We start from the raw sequence: 12,082 nt of genomic DNA on the forward strand, positions 1-12,082 counted from the left end.
CTCCCCTAATCCCCCCCAACCCACCCGTCAAGGGCCGCAGTTCACCCCTGGGCTCCAGGGCTTCATGACAGGGAGGGAAAGGAGCAGCCCCACAGAGTTCAGTTTCAGTAGTTTTTATTTATAGCATCCATACACGTACCGGGCGAGTGATCTTCTGTTGCGATTTACAACGTATGCTGTACGACCACGCACAAGCAGGGTGTTTTGATTTTATAAGTTATGTCTTCTAGCCTCCACAAGACCTCGATGCAGCAAACACGTCACTGCTAGATACGTAATTCTAATCAGCAAAGTTGCAGGCAAGGTCTTCTTGTCGACACTGAAACTATTTTTCTGGTCTACTCCTGCATGTGGCAACTCCTCAGTGGGAAGGACACAGCTGTTTCACCACCCATCTTCAGGCCTCAGTTCTTCTGGTAGTAGAACCACTTGTCAACTGTGTGGGGCAGAAAAAAAAAAAAGGAGGGGGTTAGTCCTCTGTTAGCCATCTACTTATTAAGTAGTCATAAGGCACTGCACGTGTCACCTCCAGCGCAGGGGCTTCCTCCCGCCCTTGTCAACACCACCACCACACACCCAACAGGTTCTTGTGTAGCCCTGTTTGCATGTATTTTTTTTTTCCTGAAGAAGTCACCCTCACTCACTCTACACAACTCAGTTCAGGCGAGGACAGCAAGCCAGAGCCAGCTCGGCTTCCCTCTGGCTCAGCTGACTCAGGGAGGTAAAGTCATTTTACCTCCACCTCCCACACCCACACGGAAGACATCAATTTCTTTGCAGGTTTATTACCCATGAAGAGATTGGAAACGACAGCCTAGCTCCTCTTTCTGCCACACGGCCGTGGGTGTCATGTCAACACTGTCATTAGCTCGCACTTGCCCTCGGGCCTTGTCCCTGCCACAGCAACGTCCAGACATTGTGTGCAAGGTGCCCATCGCCACCTCACACAGAAAGAAAAGACGACAGCTGAGCAAGGATTCCTCCCACAGCCGTTGTTTTCTTACAGAGTCATGTCCTGAGGCATCAAGAGGCTCGTTACCAGCTCCCAGCAGACACTTGTTCAGTGACAGATCTCTGATCAGCAGGCTCAGTAGCAACTGAAGCACGGAACACACAACTGATTTCTGCTCTGCACAGACAGGGAGTAATTCCCTTCCTCAGCTCGCCTGCGCTGAGGATACTGGTGAAACCCCTGTTTTGGAGGAACTAAAACCGCTCTCCTGCTATCACTGCACTTCAGTCGTCTGCAGTGCTGCTCTTTCAGGACCTTCTATAAATCTAATCTCTTCTGGAGCAAACTATGGCACCTCAGGTCTCCTACTTACCACTCATTTACCTGCCTCGTGTACCCAAACAAGGAAATAAGGCAACAACAGAAGTCATTCAGGAACTAAACAGCATTACTGACACAAGTTAGGTCCAGCAAGGTCCATTTCTCCTAGCGCTAGAGCCGTACCTAGCTGTCAGTTAAGACCCTCATTTTCCTATTGCTAATTCCTTTGAGGAAGCCTCCACTCTGCACTGGAACATAAACGTGGGTTGTGAGACTTACCTTCGGGTGGGATTGGGTTGGCAGCTTCACACGGTGGTGCCTGAAACAAGAAGTGTATTAGCAGATAGCAACTGCTGACAGAGGTTGACCTTAGGCCTGAAGCTCACTAGACATCATTGAGAGCTGGATGAGTCTTCACTGAGCACAGTTTAAGATCTAAGCAGTGTAAATTAGTCTGTGGCAGCCAGTGCTGGTCAGCTGGGAGGGAATAAATGAGCTCATGTGCGGCGTGAGTCCTGTCATCCCCACAGCCTCCTCATTCCGTACGTGTCCTACATGCCAGAGATGCTCTGCTCTAAGCACAGGCTGCAGTGCCATCTGCTTCTCACCACAAGCAGTTACCGCTCCAGCGTCTATACAGTTGCAGGCAGCCTGCTTTTTTTAAACCTACAACGTGATGGTGGAATAGAAATACAAAGGACTCTCGAAAAACTTCTCTGAAGAGCTTTCACCCAATGTTGAGCAACCAAAGACCGACAAGGGTCCCTAGCTGGTGACACATCCTCCACGAGGGTTGCACTTTCAAAAACATATGAAGTAATTTGGATAACACCAGAGGATAACAAGCCTTTTTAAAACCAAGACAATGATAGAAGGCTATGGAAAGACTCTGGTTTCCAGTCACATTTCCATACACTGAGGCAACATTTGCATTTTGATGTTCCTGCCCCATTCTTCTATAACCCCTTTCAAGTTGCCAACAACAATACTTCACAAGCCCCAGGAGATGCACTTAAGTCCTGAAACTGTAGGGCTACTACACTGGGAACTTCAAGCTTTTAATTGCAAAGGATGTCAGCTCCCTGGCTGCAAGGGTCTCAGAAATTAGACTTTCTCTTCTCAAAGGGTGACCTGTGCTGTGAAGCTCTTGGAAGGCCAAACACTCTCTGAACAGCTGACAGCCAAGCTACAGTTCAGAAGTTTAGCCCTTCATGCAAACTCTGTTTTGGATTCCATCTCCCAGATGACTAAGGGCAAGGAGAAGCTTCCGGAGGAATGTCTGGCTTGCTCTGCACCCATCCTATTTAACCAGAAACAGGTGCTGTGTTCAGTCATCCGAAAAATTCTGAGTGTACAATGTGCTATTCACACAGTGAGGGCAGTTTATGGTACCACACAAATTGTATCGTTTTGCCTGACGCTGATGTCGGGGGTAGCACACTCAGATCTGTACTTACGGCATCCACAGTAGCTTTTGCACACTCTTGACTACAGCAGAAAGGGCTGTCAGACACCGTCAGATTTGTGCTAGAAAAGAAAGGTCGCTTGTGAGAACGTGAAAGCCAAGTCTCTCCCCCAAGAGTATTAAAGAATGGAATATTAAGAATCGCTGTTATAGTTGCCAAGTTGAAGGGGAAGGCCTGCGGAGACAGCCAGCAGCTAACAGAAAGCATGGCACCACTCACGAAAGGAAGTTTCAGGGTTATTTGTTTAGGGGAGAGGAATGCGCACAGTACCACAAATATTAACCTACCAGTTGATCTCCCCTCCGTCAGTTTTCTTCGCTATTAAAGCTTTCCAGTGTTCATGAGTGCTTTTGATTACGTTCACCGCAAAATCCTGAAGTTGACGATGAGAACAAACATCATGTTATGTGTAAGTACTAGGCCATTTTCTCCAGACTATCGGTTACATGGAACAAGAAGCCAGTATTTATAGGCTGATTTTAGATAGTTTCTGACTCTGAAAAGGACTCAGAGAGACCCCTTCCATTGCTGCGCCTTTCAGGAACAACAGCAACCTCCCAGTGCACAACAGCTGAACAACAGGGATTTTATTATAACACCAATTGTTTTACTTTCAAGATGGGAGGATACAGCAAGGTCACCTAGTGAGCTTGAAGCCAAAAGAAACTGAACACAGATATTCTAGTCTCGGGCCACTGCTATATTATAAAAGCATCTCCACCCCGCTGCTCCTCCCACTCGGTTTGTCTTTGGCAGCTAGTTGATGCTGATCTATCTGCGAGCTTTCTTCCACTCCAGGCAAATCATTCAGCTGCTATGCAGATCAAGAGGAAGAGACACACACCTAATCTAGCTTTGCAACTATTTAAAAATGCATCTGCTTCCAAGCATATCACAGCTTTTGTCCTTAAAAAAAGTAGTATATGCATTAAACTGTCAGGTGGAGAAGAAAGCACACAATTCTTTGTTAGCATGAACATCAGCAATAAATATCCTGGTTTGATACCACACAGAGCCAAATAAAACACTGCAGGAACACGTGTGAGGTTCTTTGTCCCTACTTTCCGCCTTGGCGTTGATTCCAGTTTCACCCATCTTGAAGGGCAGTGAGACATCCCAGCCCACCCAACCTAGTGCTGTGCTACAGTCGAAAGGGACAAGTCCACTCCCGCGTGACTTCCGTTTTTCCCCCCTTACCCTTTCCTTCCCACATCAGGCTTTGCAGGCCCTCTCCTTCACCAACCTCCTGCACCAACTCTGGGGCTCTGGGAGTTGAGTCACCTCACTAACCCACTCACGGCACACCAGGACTGGCAGGAGGGAGGGTGCAGAAGCAGGATTTCTCCCATTCAGGAGCAGTAAGATATCTGACCCAACCCAGAGAAGAGGCAGAGGAATAATGCTGCCAGGCAGAGCCTTACTCAAAGGGCGTGAGGGAACACTTCACGCCTGAAGGAAGCAGCATTTTAACTCCTGAGCAGTCAACTTGTAACAGGCTGCAGTGGAGCAAAGCCAGTGAGCAAGGGAGGCAAAGGGTGATGTCAAGCACCCTTTGCTCCAGAGCAGGAGCAAATAAACCTGGTGTTTTCCATCCTGGTTCTGACATGGAGGCTCCCAGCCCTGAAGTGATCCCACATGAATGTCATCTAGAAGAAAAAACTGATAATATCCAACAGCAGCCAGGTTATAACCCCACACTTTTTATCCTAGTATTGCTGCAAGAACCAGGCTGGAAACAAGCAGAATGGTAGGCTAGAAAAACAGCAGGAAGGATGAAGTCAGTTATCAGTAGCCCCGTAGAAACCCATTCTCTCAGCGACTACTCATTTGTGTCCCCATGCACCCTGAGCTCAGGTTTTGGACAGCATGCTTTTGCACGCTCACAGTAATGAAGAAAGGTGATCCTACCTTGTCTTTAAATTCACCATTAAAAGCAAACTGGTTTTCTGGCTTTCCATCAGGTACTTTGTATCTTCTGAACCAGTCCACTGTAGCTTCTAAGTATCCAGGTTTCATCCTTCTGACATCATTGATATCTAGCCATGGAGAAAAGGTTTGTTAGCCAGATATAGTAACAGAAGTTACTTAGCTACTACCCTGCTCTTCTGAGCTGTCCCTCTTTCAGCACCTCCTCAAGTAGCCTTAGCAACATTGCAGACAGGTTACAGTAAAGACACAGAGTGGATATCTGCATAGGAAAGCTAGTGTTTCACCTTCACAGTATATCCTGATTGCTCCCAGGAGCATGGACACATTTAAATAGCTTTGATTAGAGACTTACTGTACAACCCCTTTCCTTCCACTCAGAGGACAGGCTCTACAGCCTCCCTCTTCTTCAAGAAGCCAGGATGTGCAGAGGACTGACAATTTGGGACAAACAGCAGTAAGAAGTTTGCTACAGGACTGATAACATCCTATTCTGCTGTCCTTCCAGTATCACATCTGATGAATATTGTGGCACAGAAGGATCAAGTCCGTGTCCTGACCTGAAAGCTTCCTGCAGGCTCTCAATGGAGAAAGGGAAGTACTAAGCCTGCTCCTCCCTCCTGTAACTTACCATTATAGTTGTCTGCTTCAGGGTCTTCAACATTGATAGCAATTATCTTCCAGTCTGTCTCTCCCTCATCAATCAGTGCCAGCGTGCCCAGCACCTTCACTTTGATGACTTCTCCTCGAGAGCAGACCTGCAAGGACGAAGACCTTGTTATCTGTACTGATGCATCCAAGGAACGCACAACAGGAGACTGTGCAAGCTGTGAACATTCAGCAAGCAGTCGGGTACCACAAAATTAGCTATCGCTTATCAGCGGTTCACGAGCCCTGGCTCACAAGGCTCATGCTGCAAGATCTCATCAACAATCTCCAGAGGCACTGGAGGGAAACATCACATTCTTAAGGTAGAGGAGGTAGGAACTGAATAATGTCTCTGGATAATTTACTTCAGAGACATTAATTACACGTTTCAAAAGACAGTTACCCTTTAGAACGCATTACCTTGCTTCCAATTTCGCACACATCAATTGGATCGTTATCTCCACAGCAGCCAGTATTTTCATCTTTGTGACCTGGGTCTTCCCAAGTCTGCAAAAAAACCCCCCCACACAAATAAGAACTCTCAGGTTTCAAGAGGAAACAAAAAGCAGGTTTATTTCAGGCATGCAATTGCCTCGAAGATACAGATGATGGCCCACTTCACACTTGCTTTCAGGTCTAGTGGTTGGGCTACTATTTCACTTGTGCCTGCAAATGCAGTTTGAATCCAAATTAAAAGGTCTTATCTTGCCACGGGTAAGCTGCTCCCTCCCACTGACAAACCTCTTTTCAACTACTTTCCAGACTTCCTCCTCCGTTCCACAGCTGCATAAAGGTGAAGTTCACATCTATAAAGAACACTCATTGATTTGGCTGCCTGCCTGTTCCTCTCCCTATTCATTTCTTAACAGAAGTTTCCTGAACTCCAGATAGCAGTCCAAAAGAGATGGAAGACAGACAGGGTGTATTGTTTCCTTTTAATTAAACAATTAAAGACACATTGTTGCACTAGAGCAGAGACAAGAATGCGGAGTCCCATACCCTGTGCTACCCAGTGTCCTAGTGCATCTCACCTAAAGCAGTGAGTATACGTTGAACAAGAGGACTCCATAAGGCACTTGAGCTATGCCTCCAAAAATAATAGCTGCTGTTTTAACACGCTTCTAATCAGAAGCGAAAGGACACCATGCCCACTTGCATCATAAGGAGCATCTACCTCTAAGGTTGTTGAGATATAAAAAGAAGGAATGCTCTTCCCAAATCTCTGCATGCCAGGACATGACTAGTGTAGTCAAGACCTCGTGATGCATCCAGAGCATTCAGGAAGATGTACTGAAACCTGGGTGATGCTGAAGGACTCTTCACAATCGCTACTGCTCTTCTCTACAAGGAAGTGTTAAAGTTTGGTCCCTTGCCCTTAATGCATAAACATCTTTGATCCACTAACACATGACTGAGTGAAGGCTTCAAAAGCCATGTATGTACAAAGAAACTAGCTCCAGAATCCATCTGAGTAGAAAACAATTCAACTTCAAAACACTGTCTTAAGCCACTTGGAGAAAACACTCGACATGCACTGCTATCAAGACTAGAATTACAAAATTCAGTGCGTTTCCCTGTGAACTGTCACTGACAATTTATTTCTCTAAAGGAAACTCAAACCTTCGAGAACATCAGAGGCAAACAGCCTTGCTCAAAGTTCCTCTTTGTCTAGCAGTCACCAGCCAGTTAAGAGCATGTGTCCAGGTGTCACCATCTGTCTGTCCCTCCTTGCCAGCTGTTTCAGAGTAACAGCTCTGTCTGTGCAGCTGCAGATGTCTGCCTCACACAGTCTCTGGACTTCTGAGTGCCTTTGTGCCACTCAGATCCAACGCTGAGAACAGGGCATCTACTACCATCCAACAGCTCAATACATTAGTCTAGCTGTGTAGACCTGAACAATAAGAGGGACAGAAATGGGAAAGATACAGTCTTCAGATCTATTCAGATTTTCATCGTCCACATCCAAAGTGTAAAACAATCAGCTAATTCACTGCAAGAAGAATCTTCTGTATAGATTCAGCCTAAGGGCCGTACACCAAGATCCTGTACCATTAGCTTAAAACTTTAGCTCTTTATGCCTCACCAGGCAGGAACTGAGGGCATTGCATTGCCAGATGCCCAGCTCCTCATGTAGCGACAGCTTCCTTCATCCAAAGACAAGGGCCTGCTAGCTACTGTCCAACCAAACTGCCAAGCAGCCAAGGAGAAGAGCAACATAGCAGGTACCTCACTAGCAGCAGCTGCTCATCCTCAGATGGCTTGTTTACAGCATTAGCTACAAGCCTACCTCTCGAGATTTCTACTTAAAAGTACCCCTGCTTTCCTGGCAGGTTCTCTTCATTAGCAAGATTATATATGCAGCTGCAAGTGCTGTGTTCCAGATCAGACTCTCAGCTGACCTTTTGCTCATTAATACAGTGGTAGTCAGAGACACACACAGGTATCCTCCCTCCACCCCACCAGAAAGGATGGGCCACTGAGGCAAGTTACAGTACCTGTGGGATAGCACCGTAATTCCAGATATAACCCTTATGGGGAAACACGTTAGCTACATAGCGGAGTTTTCCTTTCTTCACATCTTGCTTAATTGGGTTTAAGGGATCCTTTGTTGCAATCTGAAAGAAAAGTTACATAAATCTCTCTATTTTGCTAAGAAAAAACAAGCAATTTTTTTTTTAATGAAGCTGGTTGCTAACTGACCAGCCAAGAGACCAGGAGCTGGCCCTGAAGCCAACAGCAGATATTGGGCAACTCCATTTCCTGTGGCATTGCCATCTCCTGGGATATAGTTTTCAACAGACTTACAACTGTCAGAACCACATGGGGTTGAGAGCCATAAGATTCTGCTTCAATCAGAAGCCACAGAAGAATACTAAGTTATTGCAACTTCTTCAAGTCTCAGCCTCCATACTAGACCTCTAGCATTAAGCAAGTATTTACACGAGAAGTTAGAAACCACTCCGATTCAGGAGGTGGAACTGAGAAGGAGAGAATCAGTAAAGCCAAAGATTAATAGACTAGTCAGCTCAAGCACTTAAGCTAGGAACTGTAATATAGTTACCTCCATTTTAGCATTTGTCCACCGAGGTACTTCCACAACCATGTTGAACACATTCTAAAGAAAGCAAAATATCAATGAATGGGAAGGAATCTCAAGACCACACTTTAAACTAGGGAACACAAATAAGTAAGCAAGAAAACCAGCCAGTTCACATGAAAACCATAACTTTTTTCTGTTTTTTTCCAGTGCCAATTTTGATACAGTTGATAGAAGTCCCATAGTCCAGTCAGTCACATGTCATCACTGAAAGTTGAATCCCATGAAAGCCAGATTAAGGTTACCCACACATGCTCCATCAGTTGCCACCTATGAACGCCTCCATCATGTTCCCAGATTACAGAATAGCAGGTTTAAATGAATCGAAGACAGCTGCATACAAACTATCTCGGGCATAACAAAATTAGGTTTTAGGCATATTTATTAAATATAAAGCACTTAATGCTACAGCAAGAGCCACCCTGGCAATTTAGGAGAGACAAGGCTTGTAGGAATAAGCCATCTACTTAGTAATGTGGGTACCTATGTACTATCCTGAATGATCAAGAACATCACTCCCAAATATTCTAGTCCATCTTGAAGTACGGAGAGATGCCTGAGCTTCCTCCCTCCAAGCCAACAGACATTGTTAGCAGCACAGTGCAAGGATAAAGATGTGGGGGAGAAACGTAGAACCACATTTTGCAGTATCTAGTTTACAGGTGACACTTGAAAACATCTCCTGTTGACTCCAGCTAGGCTGAGAGGACTCTTGAGAGTTCAATGTCAGAGAGGACTCTTCAAGAAAACAAGCTTTTCCATGCTTGAACCTTAACATTTGCTGTTTGAAGAAATTACGGCTTTTAACAAAAAGTCAAACCTTGCTCCCTAGCATCGACAAGGTTTCTAATGCCCAGGTTAAGCAGTATTAGCATTGCAAAATCCCTTGCACCTGTACTGCCCCATAATTAGATTGCTATTGTGCAACACGTGCTGTTACATCACTGACTTTGCCCACACCCTTCCCTACCAGAAGTTTAATACATACCCTTAATTGCAGGGGGTCACTGCTTATTTGCAATTTGAAAGTAAAACGGTCTATACTATTTTTATTTATAAGTAACTTGAGGAAAGGAATGAGGCAATCAGAACTGGCTAGGCAGGGTGCTTACAGCTTTGCAGGCAAGGAAAGATGACTTGGGGGTGCATCTTTGTTAGGCTTGCAGTTTCCCCACAGTCCAACTGACAGATCTGCCTTGGTCTAAGACACCCAGTGAGCAGCCCAAGGTCATTCCTTCACAATGCCAAGACACACAGGTACAGATAAGGTCAGCACATCCCAGCCCTAGACTGAAAAAAACACCCTGCAATCCTCTCAGTGTCTTAGAAGTCTAAGGATAAAGATCAAGGAGCCCAGACAGAGTAAGGCAACCTTTTTTCTGCAAGCTGGGCTCCCTACCATAGCTGGTAATGAACCCGTTAAGTAACGAGTAAAATCTCTGTAGAGAGGCACTCCAGGAACAGAAAGAGGTCTAATGTCATCAGCACTATTGTGTAACTTCAGGGACTGCGACCTTCAGTGATACTTGCTTCTCTTTAATGACTTGGCACGGAGATGCTGGCAAGCAGCACTAAGCGCCTGAAGGCACACCAGAAGTCCAGTTTCCCTTGTTAATCATTACCAGTCCGTGGAAACCCTCCTCACCCCTATACTCAGTCCCCTGCTCTTCCCTCCCATTCTGCGAGCATCTGCAAAGCATAGCATTATCCGGATTTTCCTTGTCTGAGTTACCTTTCAGACACCTGCTTTTGGAAAGTGCTTTCCCAGTCGGCCACAGAAACTGCTTCACCACTGTCCTTGATGACTACAATCCCTCTTTTTCCTTCTGAGCAGGCAAAAGCCACCTCAGACTTCCCAGAGCATATTCTGACAACACCTGCACCTCAAAGCTGAATCAGCTACTTTTTAGAGGTTCACCTCTCAATTCTGCATACTCTTTTCCTTTCCCATAACCACTCTCCACCTCCAAATTACACCTCTGTCACAAACATTAGAACAGTTCATCCACTGCATTTCTCAAGCTGCACAGTTTTTTAGTACGTGTTAAAAGAAGAAATGAGCTACAAAGGTAAGGAACACAGTGAGAGAGCCCGAGTTAGCACTGAAAAAGCATTCAGTAAAAACTGAAGCACAGCTGTTTTGGTTTCCTAGAGCTGGGGCATTTTAGACAGTGATTCAGAACAGCCTAATTTGACTAACTGCTAGCTGCTGGAAGGATGCAAAAGCCGTGCATCACTGCATGCGGCAGGTTCCCCAGCTGCACTTTTGGTGAGGCAAGAGGTCCCCAGGAGCTGGTACAACAAGAATCTAACATCCTCACCTCCTGTTCAGCAGCTGATTATACTGCAGGCATAAAGGGGCCTCACTGCAGTCAAAACGGAAGCCTGAAATATCATGCAGCCTGAGCATATGCCTCCATAGGAATGGATGTAGGTATTTAGCTAAACATAAAACTGCTTCTTTTAACCCAAAACGCTTTTATGTGACCTCATAAGCAAGTTCAAGACAACCACTGGTATCTCAGATACAAATATGAGAATGAGATCATCCATTCTCTTCTCCTGTATCACTCTACCTGAGGCCAAGACTGCAAGGGAAGGGCACCGATTCTTTGCAAAATCTGGCGATGCTTCCTCTAGGGTGCTCCTGCTGAGAAGCAACGAAAGGAACTGAAAGCCTCCCTCGGGTATTTCAGGCCTGCAGGACCGCACCCCCTGAGAAGCACTGGCAAAATACTCAGCCCCTGGGCCCAGAGCTCCAGCGGTTGCTCTTGTCACCGGCCCCAAGCAACGGGGCCACACCAGCCACCTAGCTAGGTGGTTCTTGCTCCCCGCAAGACAGCCGGCCCCTCTCACCTTGCCGGCGTCCGCGTAGATGGGGATATCGTGGAAGGGAGAGATGTAGCGCCCGGCGGCATCCTCTGCAAGGCAAGGGGGACGAGTCAGGCCCTGCCTGAGGGGACGCCTCAGGTGAGGGGCGGGAAGGGGGGTGCGCACCTCAGGCCGTGGGGGCTCCCCCAGCGCCTCCAGAGGAGCTCGGACCCCCAACCCCCGGGCTGGGAGGATGAGGGGAAGGAAGAGGAGAAGGAAGGCGGTAGACACTCACTGAAGAAGAGCCGGTACTCCAGGCTGTGAGGCGCGGCGCGCTCTTCCACGCTGTAGCCGGCCATCGTGCCGCACGCAGCTCGCCGGCTACCGCACTGCGCAGGCGCGACTCGCCATGCCCCCCTCCGACCAAGGGGTTGGGCACTGCGCAGGCGCCAAACTCACTCCTCCTGCCCCGCCCCGCGCCACGCGGCCGCGCGCCCCCGCCCCACCCCGCCCCCGGCGGGGCGGGGGCGCGCGGCCGCGTGGCGCGGGGCGGGCAGCAGGGCCTGGGGTGTTCGTGCGCGGCGTGGACTGGTCCAACATGGGCACGATAGCGTGGTGTGGCATGGCCCAGCACAGCATGGTGTGGCCTGTCGTGGCCACAACAGTGTGGTATGGCTTGGTCCAGCACAGCATGGCGTGGTCCAGCATGGCCACAGCAGTACGGTGTGGCATGGTCCAGCACAGCGTGGTGGGGTCCAGCATGGCCACAGCAGTATGGTTTGGCATGGTCCAGCATGGCCATGACAGCACGGTGTGTCATGGTTGAGCACAGCGTGGTGTGGTCTAGCAAAGGACTGCATG

General features: G+C 47.5%; 1 protein-coding gene across 1 annotated transcript; it reads right to left on the reverse strand.

Annotated features, from left to right (window-relative positions):
• Positions 1-97: 97 nt before the first annotated feature.
• PPA1 (inorganic pyrophosphatase 1) lies at positions 98-11,637 on the reverse strand. The gene is made up of 11 exons (XM_072871042.1): positions 11,517-11,637; positions 11,267-11,331; positions 8,375-8,428; positions 7,809-7,928; positions 5,734-5,820; positions 5,297-5,423; positions 4,648-4,775; positions 3,027-3,112; positions 2,731-2,800; positions 1,553-1,592; positions 98-436 (listed from the first exon to the last, which is right to left on the reverse strand). The coding sequence occupies exons 1-11, from the start codon at positions 11,578-11,580 to the stop codon at positions 405-407; spliced, it is 873 nt and encodes a 290-aa protein (XP_072727143.1). The 5' UTR covers positions 11,581-11,637; the 3' UTR covers positions 98-404.
• Positions 11,638-12,082: the final 445 nt, after the last annotated feature.

Source organism: Ciconia boyciana, chromosome 8 (assembly GCF_034638445.1).
Source record: "Ciconia boyciana chromosome 8, ASM3463844v1, whole genome shotgun sequence".
Lineage (NCBI taxonomy): Eukaryota > Metazoa > Chordata > Aves > Ciconiiformes > Ciconiidae > Ciconia > Ciconia boyciana.